This window comes from Symphodus melops (genome assembly GCF_947650265.1).
Source record: "Symphodus melops genome assembly, chromosome: 10".
Lineage (NCBI taxonomy): Eukaryota > Metazoa > Chordata > Actinopteri > Labriformes > Labridae > Symphodus > Symphodus melops.
Window position 1 is genome coordinate 22672176 of NC_136700.1, and position 17898 is coordinate 22690073.

At 41.6% G+C, this 17898-nt stretch overlaps 1 protein-coding gene across 1 annotated transcript in view; it reads right to left on the minus strand.

The window, feature by feature from the left end:
- ulk2 (unc-51 like autophagy activating kinase 2) overlaps positions 1–17898 on the minus strand; it is a 40510-nt gene that overhangs the window by 12768 nt on the left and 9844 nt on the right. Inside the window, exons 4-14 of the mRNA XM_079353735.1 lie at positions 9877–9909; positions 8187–8223; positions 6284–6457; positions 5832–5905; positions 5610–5711; positions 5462–5520; positions 4720–4802; positions 4577–4627; positions 4415–4503; positions 3096–3264; positions 2030–2087 (exon numbers count right to left, since the gene is read on the minus strand). Coding sequence (XP_079209861.1) covers positions 2030–2087; positions 3096–3264; positions 4415–4503; positions 4577–4627; positions 4720–4802; positions 5462–5520; positions 5610–5711; positions 5832–5905; positions 6284–6457; positions 8187–8223; positions 9877–9909 — 929 coding nt within the window. The remainder of the gene's footprint in view (positions 1–2029; positions 2088–3095; positions 3265–4414; positions 4504–4576; positions 4628–4719; positions 4803–5461; positions 5521–5609; positions 5712–5831; positions 5906–6283; positions 6458–8186; positions 8224–9876; positions 9910–17898) is intronic.

Here is a 17898-nt window from a genome sequence, read left to right on the forward strand (position 1 = left end):
TTGTCAGTTGAGGCCCTTTCACACATGGCACGTTTCATGAAAATTTCAGTTTCGACTAAGCAGAAGCTCAATCTTCTGGGAAGTGGGGATGGCCAATCGGATTTCCAGGGGGGGAATACAATGATCAAACTACAAGTAGAATGGATAGAAGTAGTCATCATGTCGCTCCGTCTGCTGGCGTCCTTTGAACATCATCTCCTCTCCCGTCAGACAGGGACAGTATTTGGCTGGGAGGGTTTTGTGTGAAGGGAGCATAGTTTGGCAAAAAAATTCAATCAACCTTCAAAACATGAATCAGAGAAAATGTAATCAAGAAACCACCCTTGATTAAAAAACTATAAATAGGGCACAGAAGGATACTGTGTATTCAGTGTGATGAGTGGGAAAATGTTGTTTCTGGATTGGCCTGCACAGAAAGTATTCAGATCTGTCGGAGAACATGTGAGGATGTATGCGTCTCTCAACACACAGCTGAGAACGTGATCACATTCGAGGTTTGTTATTGAAGGCCAGATCCAGTGTGTGTAAGGAGTCTATTCTTATCCCACAGCCCTCGCTGGGTCAGGAGCTGTTTTTAGCACAGCACCACCTTGTTGTTTGGCTCAGAGTCTGAATCACAACTCGCTAATCAGGCAGATTTAGAGGTGGGCGAGAGGATTCAGGCGTGACAAACGGACAGCGAGTGTGCGTGATATGTGGTGTCAGGATGAGAGGAGGGTGTTTTCTTCATCTGGCGGTCAGAGAGCCACAAACGTAGGAAGCCTCGGTGACATGAACACACACACACACACACACACAGAATAGATGGTATGACCTTACAGACACAAACGTGTGAACTCCAGGCGGTCATTGTGTCACACTATAAGTGCAAAGTCGATCTATTTTCTGCTCTGACTCTTGAAAACATCCAGTTCATTCTCCATGAACCTAGCTGATGAGTTTGTGACACCCAGGTTACTTTTTGAAATCCTTTTAATGCCATATGTTATTTTACAGATGAGCAAACAATAAAAATACCTAAAAAATAAACTTTACTGTTTAGAGTCCAATGATACGTAATATAAAGAGATATAATGTGTGTGATTATACAGGCTGTGTTACCATTATACAAAGCCATGCTAGCTGTTTCCCTGTTTCCAAGGAAACCAGCAAACTCTTTGAAGTAAACTGTCACTTCTTCTTTGTTTATTGTGCCTGTCTGTATCAGCGCGACGGTGCGCGGTGAATGGTTGTACCTGTGCAGGTTTAGTTTTTCTCTCTGGGTCGCAGCGTGTTTGATTAAAGTTTAAACGTGAGTTCCTAATGGGGCATGGAGACTGGAGCACACTAGAGTACATTCAGACTGTAACAACAACAAATCCAGGCAAAGTGAACACATCCACATCTGATCCTTTAAAGTTTACAGAAACACATCAGCTATTCACACCGGTTCATTTAGATTAACATATATACATACGTCATTGATTTCACTTCTTTACTGCACTAATAGACAATAAACATTATTCTGTTTCTGTATGTGAGACGACCCTGCTGTTTGGATGGTTTCAAATAAAACAGATTTTAAAACCAGTAATAAGATGTTTGAAGCAGATCTGCAGGTTCAGTGTCTGCTATAATTTTAAAAACTTTCAAAGAGCAAAGACAAAACCATAACGCTCCCACTATCGCGCTGCTTCATTGTGTGTGGAAAATCATTTATTTTAAACTTTTACTCATGACTCTTAAAGCTCACTCTGACCTGGCTCTTACCTTCATCACTGAATTATTTACAGCCTGTGAACTTCGCAGCTATGTGCTCATCTGACTCTTCTCCTTTATTTATCTATTTAGTTTTATTAGAGCCCTGCAGCTTCTGGAAATAAGCTTGAGAAACACATTAATTAAATGTATTTTTCATTCTTATCACTATTGTGTTTGTCATGATCATTTCAGAGCGACAGAACGGTTGTAAAGTGTTTCTGTATTCACACCGTCATTGCCTTTAACCCAAAGATATTAGAAAGTCTCTGGTCTGTAGCATCGTACTCACCCTGCACACATGAGGAACTCACTGGACGGCCGACGAGCCACTCCCATTGGCTGATCATCTGAGGGGGGAGAGAGAATCATGATGAGGATGCAGCAGGCTTTACAGATGTTTAAATCAGCAGCAAGAAACTCACTTACACTTTCAATGCTCATCTTTTAGTTCAGAGTTTGAGTGGAGAACGAGCAGGTGGAGCAGGTGTGTGTGCGTGTGTGTGTGTGTGTGTGTGTGTGCAGCAAGCAGCTGCTCAGCATGAGGGTTCACTTTACCAGTCAATGGGCTAAGTGTGACTGTCTCCTGTTTGTGGACTGATGTCTACAATTACAATGTGAAATGGTGAGCAGCTGTCTAACGCACCGTCTGTGGACAGGTTGGTGACATGTGCTCAGAGTGTGTGTGTGTGTGTGTGTGTGTGTGTGTGTGTGTGTGTGTGAGAGAGAGAGTGTGTGTCTATAAATTATTGCAATCTGAAGACATCTGTGGTCTGGAAAAGAACAGACATCCAATCGTCCACGTGTTTACCTCTGAGTACACACAGGTCACGTTATTTCAAAATATCAAATGTGCAGTGAACATATTTGTGTCAGGTCTTGGTTATCTTCAACTCAGTGTTTTATCTTTAAGACTTCAAGTGCTCCTGGACCTTTTTGACCTCAGGATGTTTCTGTTATTTTTGTATAGTATAGTACGTTTATTTCTTTTGTTGACCTAACAAGATAATAAACAAGATTTAAAAAAAAATCTCAAATCTTAAATAAAAAGTAGCTGCATGGAGAATAATCGTATATAATCTGCTCCTCTTCCACAAGACATTCATTAACACTCCTTAATGATGCTAGGCTAACAGCTAGGCTGGAGATGTTCATAAATTGGTTAACTTTAAAGAGATGAAGGAACTAAACAAAGTACCCAGGAGTTACAGTTTGTTATTTAATATAACAGCATTAAGAGAAGGATTTTAATAAATTGAAATGGGGATTTCATTGATATCTATTTATAAATCAGATTTTTAACACCTGAGTTGATGACCTGGGATAAACACAGTTGTTGTATTTGTGTTGACACTTACAGCTGTCAGTGGAGATGTTCGGCACCAGGACGAAGTCGTCAGTGTCGCAGGACGAGTTCTTGCTGCTGTTGCTTCCTGCTGACTCTTTAGATAGCTGCAGGAAGTTGGGCGGGCCGAGCGGCGGGGAGGACAGACCATCCTCTGCGAGTGCCTGCATGTCCGGAAGAGACTGAACATTTGAAGAGAGAGTGAGGGAGACACAGAGGGAGTCATGGAGGAGAGGAGAAAAACAGGATTCAATTGTTGTGTGGCTCCTGAATGATGCAATTAAAGCTTCCAGGCAGGGCAGAGCTGACTGTACTGTCAGAGTAATGTAATCACATTGTTGTAGAGAACTCTGACATCCTGGGAAATAGTCTCACCCTCCATTCCCACTGCTGCAGGGAGATTAGATCTGCCACCTTGAAATACATTGTTATAACCAGCAGTGCAGATGAAGAGTTTAAAATAGCTGCAGTGGATTGTAATTGAAAAGAAGAAAAAACGAATAGTAATAAAATGAACATAAAAACATTGTCTTTTTACTCCGCCCTGATTGGTCACTCAAGCACTGTTTCAAGGTCGCTACACACTTTTTAAAATTCAATTAAAGAATTTTAAAGACCCAAACAAATACAAACGAACACTGTGTTTGCACCGTGCACAGACAGTGCCTTTTGGATTATTATGTGGGACTCAACAGCTTTAAAGTTTTTTGCATCTATTTTCATAATAGTTATCTGCTCACGCCAACCATTCCCTGTGTTTTTCATCTTAAAATGTCAAATTTCCTAAAACTTGCATTGTCTAATCTCCGTCTCCCTCTCTGTTTCTTCTGCTCACAGTTTGTGAATGTGTATGTAATGAGCTGCCCTAAATGTCACCTGAACAAGCAAACCCACAAACAGAAGAACAAAGAATCATATAACATGAAATGCACAGTTCAGATTAAATCAAATATTCAGTCACGTCTCTGTCAAAGTGGCATCTGTAAATTAAGACTTCTCACGAGTAAAAGAATATAATGGTATAACCTTACATCTCAAAATCTTATTCAAAGGTTGCATATTATGCAAAATCCACTTCACCATGTTTTTCTAACCCTATTTTGTGTCTGGAGCCTAAAAAACCCCACAGTATTGAGAAAAGTCAATACTCTCCGTCTTTTGCCCATTCCCATTTTCAGAGAATGTGTGCTCAAACGTCGTTTTGAAACCTGGTGTTTGTGCTTGAAGATGTATGCATATCAAATATGAGCACAACAGGGAGGCATAGTTAATGTTTTAATGCCTTTGTGTAAACCCCTCTGAATGAGGATAAATAAAGCAAATCAAACTCACAGGAGGGGAGTTGTAGCGGATGCACGGGGAGCTGCCACAGGAACTGTCCGTCACTGCGTTGGAGGCACTGGGGACCGGCACCGGACACGCTGAGAGCAATAAATGCAAAATTAATCATGTTTCCAATCCAGTCATCTTGTTCAGTATGGAATGTGAACTTACATTTTTTAATGGTGGACGTCGGCTCCAGGAAAGGATGGCAGAAAAATGCATCTGCAGAAGAAAAGGCCGGAGCAGATTTTAACATAAAAATAAAACAGTCTGAGAAATACTGTGAGATTTGATGTTTCAATGTCACCACACACCAAAGTCCATCCGGTCTTTCTGATTTCTCTGCAGCAGCCCGAGCAGAAGGTCACTCAGTGGTGGAGACGTCTCCCGTGGGATGCTGTGCAACCAAAGCATGGGAACATTAACAACATTGTTTCCTTTGAGTCTGCTACGTGCGACTTTGCGTGATCTAATAAAGTCTCGGTTTGGATGTACGTCAGACTTAATGACATGAATTCTGAAGCATGTCAGATGATGGGAGGAATGCACAGGGAATTTCAGCACCAAGATGTAAATAGAAAGAAGTCAACAGACAGGCTAGCTGCTCTCTGAGGTTGCATGAATGGCATCCAAGTGAACAGCTGAGACAGATTTAACTGTCATTACTTCTGCAGGTCTTTGGTAATTAACCAATGGAGCTTTTGCAGTGCAATTCAAAAGAATAAATCAGTAAATTAAAGAGAAAACTAATTTTGCAATATGTAAAAGGAAACCTCTAACAGTTCAAGTATAAGACATAATAAATGGTAATGACAATTTCTTATTTCCATTTCTTTGCCAATGTGTTTGTTCGTTTTAATCCATAATAGATGTGACAAAATGCACCAAAACAAGTATTACATAAAATAATAAACTTCACATTTTTATACACATTGCAATAATTCTTTTTTGCTTGCACTTGGCTCTATGTAACCCCCAAAAAAAGGTTTAAGTCATAGCCTCATCATTTTATTTGTCAACTTTTATCAGGGACAGTAAGATAGTAAACAGGATTACATAGGTTGTAGGTTCCTGTTCTTCTCGTAGAACATCCTCAGGTCCTGGGGACTATTCGCCTGAAAATGTGAAATAACAAATCAGATGTCCTGACTCACAGTTTATAATAACAAATACTTTTCATTTATACATGGTGCACAAAGTTAACCTGGAACGGTGGCTTTCCAACCAGACACTGATATATGACGGTGCCTATGCTCCACAGGTCGGCCTTGGCATCGTAGTTCTGGGACATGATGACCTCCGGGGCCTGTGGAGGTGAAAGATCAAGAGCAAAGATCCCGAGTTATGAAACAACACTGCTGAGACAGCTGACAGCTCATTTTAAAAATGACTAGGATCAGCTGCTATCACACACAGACACACTGACCATGTACATGGGCGAGCCGCACAGAGTCGCTGCCATCATGTTGCTCTGGAGGTAACGCGCAAAACCAAAGTCAGCTGTAGGACAAACAGGAAACAGTTGGTCAAACATGCGGTAGGTTTCACACCTGACTTCAACCTCTGTGCCTCGAGAAGATGCTTACAGACAAACACAGTGAACAGAACAACTTGCACTCAAAAGATCGACAAACACAAACTGCACTAATACAATATTAACATTTTAGCGAGGTTGACATTTCAACCGTTATAATCAAAATGTATAACTAAAACAATCCTCCTCTTCTCATTGATTTTGTGTGTTGACCTTTTGGGTAAATATGGGTTGAACACACATTCAATTGCCAGAAAAGAATCAGAAAACTTGTGACACTCAAAGTGACTCAGCAGACTTTTATCATGAACTTGTGTCAACACAACAGAGAGGATTTTGGTCACCTATTTTGATGCGGATGCCGCTGATGTTGGACTTCTTGCGGCCCACGTACGACAGCAGGATGTTCTGCGGTTTCAGGTCTCGGTGGATGATTCCTTTGCTGTTGAGGATGCGCATGGCTGCAGCGATCTGCTGCAGGAACACCCTCAGCGTGTCTTCTCTCAGAGTCCCCTTAGCTAAAGAAGAGATCAAATGTATTTGAATAACTCGTGATTCTGTCAGTGCACATCCATTGATCTTGAAGTAACAACATCTCAGAACTCTAAAAGCTTTTTCCCCATGTTTCTGACCTCTGGAGTTGCTCTTTCCCATTTGGTTTGCTGGACAGCAGACCATAAAAGGCGCCCGACAGACCAAAAGCTTCCAGGTTTACTTTCAGGGTATAGGCCCTGATTATAATGATCATTATCCAGTATAGCTCTCCTCAGACTGGCTCACTGATTTCCCATAGATGCTTCCTGCAGCCTTATGAAGCACATTAATACTTATTTTATCTGCACTTACAGGAGGCCGAGACCAAGTTTACAAAGGAGAAAAACATCATTTTATGAGTCTCACTTGATGCTAATAATCATCATATAACAGACATAATGCTCATGTGAAAAGTGTAAATGGAGGTGACGGTGGTCCTCTTCTTTGGTAGTGTAATAAGTCTAATCGGATGCGAGTGTAAGAGGATTCCTCTCTCTCTCGCTCTCTCGGTCCCTCTATCAAATGATTGTGATTACAGTGTAGGCAAAGATCAAAGCAGAAAGCTTATCAGCATTAATCTAGGATTTGAGGGGTTAGCCGCTCTCTGCCCACCATAGCGTACTAACTTCTAACATGGGATAGTTGTGTAAGCTGTGGAATCATTCACCAATGAGATTCTCTTATGTAATGAGCGAGCTGTTCGTTTACCTATGCAGCGTTCAACGTGACTAATAAGAGCAGCTGTTTTTGTACAGTGTGCTGTGAACACAGGGACCCTTCACTTTGTGTTTCACAACCAACAGTGTGACTCAAGAAGAGCGACCATCCGGACATCGATGAGTCTGAACATGACCTATTCTGTGAACTGTAAACGTTGACATGTGGGGCAGGGACATGATGCAAAAGTACAGTGATAAGAGGAGCCGTTCCAGCCACACAATCAGTGTTTTTATGGATCAGGTGTGTAAACACCTGCAGTTATCTAACAGGTGGATTGGCAAACTGCCACTAGTTTGGAAGAATTCCAGCAAACGACCTGATTTTTATCAGAACTTTTAACATGAATTTAAACACAACAATGCTCAACCTAACAAATCAAAGGCACTCTCCGGCTGTTTCTGGTTTGATAAAAGCGTCACACTCTTTGAGAAAAAGGTGCATCTCTGTAGGGATCATGGCTGTAATGGTGTGAACAACAATCTGACAACAAGAGGCTGCTGGCTCTAAAGCCGTAAAGCAGAAGCATTTCTTAAAATTCTTTCATTGGTTATTTAGAGAGATACTTCCCAGGTTTCAAAATATCTGAATTGTCCTTTAACTTGTTGCCGATGAGTAGAAACGCTGACCTTTGGTTTAAGTATCACAACAGCTGAAAAACGGAGCTGGCTGGCTCTGAACTACAGAAGGAACTCTTTGTACTAAGCCGTAGTGACAAACACCCCCACACAGAAGACATGAAGACAAACAAAAACTCCCTCAAAGACACACCCATGTGCTCTCCAACATCTCCACAAGAAACAGGCCTACATTAATCTACTAACCAGACATTATGCACAAATCAAAACTGCTCAAAAGCATGCACACATTCCCACACCTCCACTCGCAGCAGCTGCTTTCACATGGCTAGTCCTCCTCTGCAGCATTAGCTACTTTGTTATGCTGAACAATAATCTGTGTGCATGTGGGGTGCAGACAGATTAGTGCGATGCTTACCTTGCAGATAGTCGGCCAGATCGCCTCCGTTGCAGTACTGAATGTGGGAGAAAAATACATGCCATCAGCAACATTAACACTCAGGTGCAACAATGAAACGCTCAATGAAATCTCTGTTTGAGTGCAGCTCATTTATTAATCTTCTGATTGACTTCATCTCTATCTGCGCTGACAACCTCAGTCAGGGATCACAGTCAGCTCTCAGGAGGGATGACGAGAACAGATGGATTAAGTTGTTGCGCTTGGGTAAAAGACAAAGAACTGCTGAGTGGATAAACAAAGACGAGAAGGATTGATTCAAGTCCACTGCTCTGACCAAACAGAGCTTCAGTACCATCAAGCAGTGTTTCAAACACTGGTAAAAATAGTCTTCGTAGTCTGTTAAATAGGCAAACGTTTCTGAAAAGGTGTAGGGGAATGACATTAGCTCTGAAATTGTCAAATTTGACAGCAAATTTAAAAGGGGTGGGGGGATACTTTTTACAATCGATGGTCTACTGTCATCATGAGCAAGATTGGAGTTTGTGTTGAGGAACAACATCTCAGAGATGATTATTAGCCGCACTGTGAAATGATTGAAGACACTCGTCTTGGTCCTGCGTGCTGCCTCTACAGATTCTGGAGTTTTATGCCATTAAATGAAGGACTTCTAGGAATTCTCTTTTAGTTGCTGTTAAGTCAATAAATCAACTATTGTAGATGGTACTCCATAATGTGACTTCTTCCCTTGAGACCCAAATACAGCTGTTGCTAACCTGTTTCCAGATGCTCTGTAGGAGAACAATGGCAGACTGAGACTTATCGAAACTTTTCCTGCGACTGCATGTTGGGAGAGAGCTGCACTAAATGTTCCAAGTCAAACATCTCCTTTCCTTTGAAACATTATACCAATAAATGACTTTCGTGAAATGACTGTATTTTTGGCCTCCAGAGACTCCAGAGTGTTCACGGGGAACCGCTTTCTTTTCTGTCTGATTACACCTGGCTCTGTGCACACATCTCTTCATAACACTTTGATCTGATGTTTCCAACCACGTTTGAGGCTAAACATGAGGAATGATCATTCATGTTGCCAGATTTAGCAACAAGGGCATGACCAAGTCTGTATTCGCTTTTCGACCATTTTACTGTTGAATGATGAAAAACTATGTAAGCTGGCAACAAACTGCCTTTCTTGGATTTCACCTGAGTCATAGAGACATCCATAAGTTAATGTAACCATGTCATACTACAGTTCAGCAGGGTCAACTGTACAGCTCTAAACATAGATCACAAAAACATTTGCCAAAGGCTTTTGGGGAATGTGATTCCTAGAATACAGAGGGGTGTATTTTGGTTGAGTAACACGAGCTCAGTCACGGTTTGTTTTCTGCCCTGCAGCCAGCAAAGTGTTGCGAAATGAGCGTGGAAAGTCGTGGACGAAGTTGAAGGTGAGGTTGTCAGCAAGAGGAGAGAAGACTTTTAGAAACAATGTGAAAGAAAACAAGAGAGTGAAACTATAAAAACGGGTATATGCATGCCAAGAGCCAGATCAAAAGTCAGCAAAGAAAGCTTCAAGGACTCTCGTCTGGCAATTAGTCTGTGCGTTATATAATAATTTCTACTTTGACTTTACTAAATAACTCGATGTAAAGTAAAGGAGAATGTGAGTACAGGTTCATACAGCATCCAGTCACGTTTTAACACTCACCTCCATGACCAGAAAGACGGAGTTGGGTGTTTCCTGGAAGAGAAGAGACAGAATTAGTTACAGAAGACACACACACACACACACACACACACACACACACACACACACACACACACACACACACACACACACACACACACACACACACACACACACACACACACACACACACACACACACACACACACACACACACAGTATAATATCCTGGAAGTTAGTGAATAGTGAATACTTAGTGTACGCACTCTGTAATGGCCTGTTCACTGTTAGCATCTAGCCTTTCAACAAATGCTGTGGCAATACTTAAAGCACAGGTTTACTGCACCAATAAACTGAAGCCCTTCACCTCTGTACTGTTAAAACGTCATCAATAAACATTGGGCTACATCGGTTTTCTAGTTGTGCAAGTTACATAAATAATTTGAATTTGTTATTGAAAAGGTGACACAGAAGTGCATGAACCGCACGACACATACAGTCCAGTGTTTTTTCAAGATTTCTGTTCTTCATGTCACAAATCCTGTGATCTGATCACCAGCTTCAGCAGCGTACCAACACCGAGTCAGCGTACATGTGACCCCGGGCTAATGGGCTCGTGTGTTTGTTCGTTAAGTAGCTCAGTCTTTTCCAATCCGACACTGGGATTTCTTGAACTGGGGCAGCTGGTGATGGGGGAAGGGCCTTCGGTAGCCATTCTGACTGTATCTGTGGGAGAGTGTGTTGGGGCAAGGGGGCTTCGGGGGGGGGGGGGGGGGGGGGGGGATTACATAATGGGGATGTCTTATGCAGTGTAATATGGAGTAGAAGGGGGGATGGGAGTAAAGTGTCAGGGGTGGGGGAGGGTAACTCATATGTCACCTGCACACTACAAAACACTCAAACAAACTCATGATGGAGAACACTGCAAAACATTATTGCACAATCCGCGTCAGAGAAAAACTGATAACAAGAAATACCAGAGTACTTCTGAGAAAAGCTGTTGCCTGGAGAAACATTTATTTTTCTAAGCGTGCGTGTCCTTTGGCAGCTTCGAGTGTTGTCGTCTCTGGTTGCTGCAGTTGCCTTAGTTTGGTTTGTTGCCTAATTGCTCAGAAGTGGGATGAATTTCAAGAGGCAGGTGGGGACAGCAGCACACAGCGCAGCCTTTGTTTGGAACGACTTAGAGGAAGTAGAAGCGGTTCGAAACAGCTCAAACTGTTTTCTAGAAGGTACGGTCCAATTATTGGCTCCATCAGAAAAAAAAAACAATCTGTGGACTTTTGGACCTTGATATGGCTCAAAACATTCTGTCCAGCACAAGAAGAACCGTGTTATAAATAGTCCCTCTGTCGTCATTAACTTTCCATGTAGCAGCCAAATGTGCAGCAGGACAGAAGCAAGAAAAGATTGTACGATCCTCAGATATGAAGACAAACACAAAAACACTGCACACACTGCCAAGAGTGAGCGTGAGCCAAAATCAACACTGCGGCTGGTGTGTTGTTCAGTTATTGCGTCAAGCTGAAACTCCTGGAGCGCAAGGTTACGTAAAATCACTGGGGGGGGGTGCGTCGTGTGTGCGTTTGTTTTTGTGCGTTATAAAGAGCAGGCGTGCTTTGTCTGGGATGCATAATCCGGAGACTTCTGAGTAAACTGGTGTCATGTGAGAGCAAAGTAAAAAGCAGCACACACTGATGACGAGTGTGTGAGTGACATCCTGAGCAGGAAAACACTCATTATGACTGAGGACAAAAGGTCAGGACTGTTTGTTGATGTGGCTGTGCCTGGTTGTTATTTTGCAAGTTTATGATCTGTTATTGCGACACATGGACGTATTCTCAACGAGATGAGTGACACCAACTGAACTGACACAACTTCAGCGTCTGCGTCGCCCCTGTGACGTCTTGCTTTCACTACGAATGTCCGGTGAAGTGAAGGTGTGGGACAACACGAAAATGTGCACCTTTATCTGTCCTCCAAAATGTCCTTGCCGTATTACAGTCCCATAGAAACATCTGTTATGTAACATCAGCACATGTGTTCTGCAGATCATGTGAGTGCTCAGCAAGTATGTTACACACTAAGCACATGCTCCGTTCAGATGACTGAGCGTGTGAGTGAGGGGGGGGGGGTGTTCCCTTTGAGGTCTCAGCCAGTTAAACGTCAGTAAAGAGAAAAAAAGAAAAAAAAAAACTCTACGCAGGAATTTGGATTGAGGCCAGCGAGGCTCACTCCGCAGGTTTTCTAGGAAAACTCAAAGAGTTCCAGAAATTCCTCTTTGTCCTACAAGAACATGTACTGCCTCTGTTTTCCTTTCAGCCCCTGATTCTGTCAGACCTGCCTCAATACCTTGTGTAACTACAACACACACACACACACACACACACACACACGCACACCCCTCTCACGACGAGAACACAATGTTCTTTAGAAGTGGCATGAGCTTTAGTAAAGATGGGTCTAATGACCCGAAACACTTCATAAACAAACCTCACGCCTGCTCTTCCTTTGTTTACATGAACACCACCTCCTGTATGTTCTGAGCACACGTTTGATGTTTCTGTGTCTTTAAGGTATTGTACTGCATACATCCACATGCAGGTGAGTGTAGGTTCTGACCTCGGAAAAAAAAAACTAGCTTGGCACTAAGATTTAAAATCTCGAAGGTCAGCATACATGATTTTTGGAGAGCTTCGACTAAATCTCTATGTCTTTATCAGATGTCAGAGTGCTAATCTGTAGAGCGCTCTGGTAAAAGCTCACTGAATTATAATGGTTGTGCTCAAACCTAAAAATCCTCATGCTCATCAATGATCATTCTGATTACACTATTTACTGTTTCTAGGACAAGTAGGCTACTTTCATGAACTCACGAGCTTTATTCACGCCTCTGTTTGTCCTGATTTAGCTTCTTAAGTCTGCAAAGGAAAATACTCTTTCAAGAGCACTTTTTCAAATCCAAGTTACAAGGTATTTGGAGTGTACTGAATGTCTTCCTAAATTTCCAAAATCGCTGCACTCACATGTAGTCCGTCCACCAATCTTGAAGTTGTTGTCGTCCCATTAGTGTTTCTACTTTCACAGCTAATCAAAAGATAGCCTACGAGAGGATCTGAAGTTCAAAACAGGTTCAGTAATATTTCACCTGTTAGTTTTATCTCTGCGATACACTGATGTCCAAAATGGTTTAAAAACTTAAAAAAAGATGCCTTCATTACTGAAATGGTCCATGTGGAAATAAAGACAGATTTACAAGTCATCTTTGTTTTCAACTACGCAATAAAACCAACCAATAAAACAGCAGTCAGCCTCATTATCTTCTTCTGATTGTTCTTTAAATTAAGCTAATCACTCTTCTACAAATATCTGCTGAAATCTGAGCAGACTAAAAAACACAAGAAGCTGCTGAAGACTTTGAAAGATGCTAGCAAGGTAAAAATAAAAAAATTTAAAAAAAGGATTTATGAAGATAAGTGGCATAAAAAAACATTATATGAAAGACTCTGAACATGTTTGGTTATATCTCCTATTGTTTATGGATGTCTGCTCATAATGATTTTTGACGTTTTAGGGGACTTTCAGATTCCTGAAAATGTCCAAAGAATGCATAGTAAATTATTTTTCATGCTAAATCAAGACTTCTTGTTATCTCTGTTACCAAACAAACAGACGCTGAAGCACGCAACAGAAGCGAGAGAGCGGAGAGAAGGAGGGAGGCAGAAGCCCCGACATCAGACACCTTATAATTAGAGCCGTCTGCCTCATATGGCTGCAGCTTGCTCAACGTTAACAGCTCAATGAAGGAGGACAGGGAGCCTCTGAGCTGTGTGCTTAGGACTGTCATTAAACGCAGTAAATGAGCACATCTCTAAACTACAGCAGAGATAAAGGAGCTGCAATCTGTCATTGGCGCACGTACTCCCACATCCAGCCCTGCAGTGTTCTCTTCATGCAAAGTTCTGCTGAGAGGCAGGCAGGTACTTCTTTACCCACTGAAAGAGCCGCTGATTCACAAGAGCTGACAGAGGCCACAAACATGTTCAAGAAGGTCTTTAAAAGCAGCTCTACATTTTAAACTCATTGTACGAACGTTGTCACAATATTGTTATCAAACAACAAAAGGTTCCATTTTTGGGGTCAAATCATTTCAAACTGTTATTCCACATCAGCAGCTATGACAACAACTCTCCTTTCCACAGCCAAATATCTCCACCATCAAGGCCATCGTGTCTCTCCACTGGCTGTGCTCGGCTTCCCCAACAAAGCGGGATAGCAGATTCCTAAATCTGTATGATTTAAAACCAGGGCGACCATGAAGTTCTTCAGAGCAGATCGAGTTAAACATGACAGGTTCCTCTTCAGAACCATCAAAACATTGTTTGGACTTTTGAGGCGCTGGTGGTGCATGTGTTCGTGTGAGCGCCCCGTGAATGGAGGCTGGAGTCCTTCAGACGTCTGGGTTCAATTCCCCACTCTCTCTCTCTCTCTCTAATTTCCAGCTCTATCCACTGTGCTATCCTTCCAATTAAATGCATGGAAACCCCCCCAATTAAACAAATCTTTAAAAAAAAATAGAGACTTTGCTTACTTTTGTTGGAAGGAGGAATCTGGCCTCAAACTGCTCTGATTATCTTGCAGTGAGTACCACAATTATTCTATGAAGGCATACTTTTTATTAAATCTTTTTTTATATAGCACAGCTTCTCTACAATATGTATTTGCGTGGCCTCTTGACTCGACAGAAGAACATCTTGTTGGAAATCACAGCTTTAAGTTGTTATATCGTCTGATGCAACAACAGCCCACTGAAGGACGTTTCCATCTCCCTCACTTTAAAACCACTAACTAGACCTGCAGCGCTACAAAGTCCTGAAAAAAGATCTGCGAGTGTTTCCTTTGGTTGTGCTTTCAGCAAAGAGCACGAGAAATGCTGAGGTAGTGTGGTGTGGTGTTAGCGCGTTATTTCACAATGTGGTGCTGGCTGAATAAACACCTCCATTGTGAAACTAAATCAAACATTCAAAAGAACATAAGCTCTTCTACTCCGTGTTTATTCAGTGTTCAGCCTGATACAATGCAGTGTGGTCTGTATGCCGCACTGTGAATAGAAACATATAGATTTAGCTGTGAGCTGAAAACATGTCTGACACTTCAAATATCTCCATCATATATGGAAACAGCTTTGAAGTCATATCGACTACACATTCACTTTCCTTTTCGATTTCCTGCTGTGAAAACTAAGCACGTTTGTGTTGAACTTCTCCTCCTGCACATCACGGTCTGTCGAACGCTTGCCGGCATCCTGTTAGTTACAACTGATACTAACGCCATGCTAGCAGCTCTACGAGGGTGCATGAGCAGAGGAACAGGTTCACGAGGTTTCCTACAATAGTTCAGAGTTTAAGTATTTTAACATTTGTTGCAATCCAACAAATGACACGGTTCCTTACTTATTGAATTATTGACAGTATTTAAGTAATGATTAAACAGCAGGTGAAACAATTTACAGACAACCCACGTAGGAGACAAAGCAGCTCTACTCAAATTTATCTGATTCCAGCAGTGAAATCCAAATCTAATCTTCAGAGTCAGCCTGAGCTCTGTATCTTCTGCTGTTTGTGTGAGTATCTGCAGGCCCTGAAGCACCATCAAAAGGTCACACACTCTCACAGTTGTCCCTCTTTATGAGGCCCTTATTGACTCAAAGCTTTGCCCTTTCCCAGCCGCCATCAACTGTCAGCAGGCCTACCAGGAGCTCCCTGTGGCGTGGACGACAGGACGGTCTGAGAGCTGGGTTTGTGGGTCGTCAGACTTAAAATAGGTGAGCCATAATCTAATGGTAAAGGTAAAAAAAACACCAGCAGTCTTTCATTTATGTATATCTGGGTCAAATTTTCTGAGTATTCATTTGCAGGTTGTCACCAAGAGACAAACAGCGGTGGTGAAAAATTAAACGTTTAAAGAAATTGGAGTTCCTCAAGTGTCCACCTGAGCCTCAGAAGTTATGAACACACCCCATATCAAAACCTAGAAATGATGCATTCACACATCCTGGTATAGAAAATCACTTTGGTGCCTTTATTGGCCCAAACTGTATGAAGTCTGTTTTTTTTGAGAGCTTATCTATTTTCAGTCTAGAGGTTAGGGTCTGATAGGAACGTCAGGAGGATTATGGCGCGCCTCAGTTCCACCTCTCCACCTGTTTCTATGTTGACCTAAAGTTAGTTTGAGAAAGTGTTTCCAATATGGGGACTGCAAAAGTCCCCTTCAGTCACTCATGGGTGAGGCTATGTCCATGTTTCACACAGCCTGTGACGTCGACGTGCCAGGTGCTCTTAACTTTTAAACTTTAAGATAAATGTTGTTGTGTTTTAATTTAATGTCTGAAATGTTATCCCTTTGCTCTGTATGCCACAGTACATTTACTAAAAGTGTGTGTGTGTGTTTGTTTTTTTACCACTGACAGGCAGTCTGACAACATCACAGGAAAGATTTCTGCAGAAATAGACTTTAAAAAAAACTATTTCTTTGTTTTTGTACAGAAACAGCAGTAACACTGAGCTCTTCAAAGTCATCACAAAACTACGTTCACCAGACCAGCCACTTCCAACACATTATTTGTACTGCACACAATAACAAATAAACTATACAGATTGATGCAGCTGTAGTCTAGCAGGAGTCTGATAGCTTTGAAATCTGCAGCGTAACGGCTTTTTCTGGTATATATCAGAATATCAATAGATATGCTCTGAGCAGGAATAGTTGTCAGCAGGTGTTAAGTTGCAGACATTACAGTCACCGTGAGATGTTGTCTGTGGCAAATAATTGCTAAATTACACGTTAGTAATATAAACCAGTTCATATAACGTGCATAGATAAACAGGTGCAGTTATACCAGAAGACCTTTTAAGCTCTTTTAACATCTCAGCCTACATGGCTATTTGACAAAAAATAGTTAAATAATTTCAACCTTTACAAATGTTGGGATTATTTTCATGCACAACCGTTTACCAATAATAACAAGCAAAAAAAAAATCAAAACCCTAACCCAAAAAGAGTAGCAAGTAAAGATCTATGTTTGAACTAAGGCTTGGCGTGACTAGACAGTTGCACAAAGCAGCTCTGGTTACATTTCCTGTTCTGTTGTGTAAACGCAGTCACACAGCACGTGGTTCCAACAACATGAACAGCTGATGCAGCCGAGGCGAAGCCAACTAGGAATTCAAGAAGACATGAGGTAAACGGAAACGTGGAAAAAGTGAGCTAAATATACAAAGTCAACAGGAATGGAAACAATTAAAAAAAGAAAAAAGAGGGAAAGGAAAGTGGCAGCTGGGGTTGGTTACAAAACGACTGCAGCAGAGTGAGAGAGAAAATGCACGCTATTACAATGACTGCAGACGGGCCAGCACTGCAGGGGACGGGAAGGCCTGCTGAAAAATAGACAGTAAAATCGTGGGCCTTGGAGCAGTCATGTGTCAGAGGCCGGACAAAATAAATCATGAAACAAAGAGGAAATGAACAGACAAACTAACTCAAACCACATAATTGACAAAGTGCTCTTTGAGGGACTGAGAATGCAAAGTGCAGCCAGATCCGAGTGTCTGTGCAGTGCCAACTAACAGCTTACATCCATTATGGATAACTTTAAAAAAAAAAGCATTCAAAGAATCATGTCTGATATAATCAAGTTCATGTCTTTAATTCTGGTTAAAAAAAATCCTCATTGTTAAAAGACTTTCGTGTCCTACAAATATTCATGAATACTGTATCTTTAAGCATTAAATCATTACATCAACAACCTCATGTTTGTTTCTAATATTAAGAAGCCATGAGGAAATCATTTCGGCTGATGTGGATATTTAGAAACTGTTTTTTTTTTTATATCACACCTACACTAGAGATGTCACAACACCAGACTATTAAACGTCAATAAGATACCAGAGTAAAAATCTAATGACCTTGGATCTAAATCCACTCTGATCCTGTATTTGATCAACCCCTCTATTTTAGCCCTGCTCAGAACAGGCTGTTTCTGTGTCT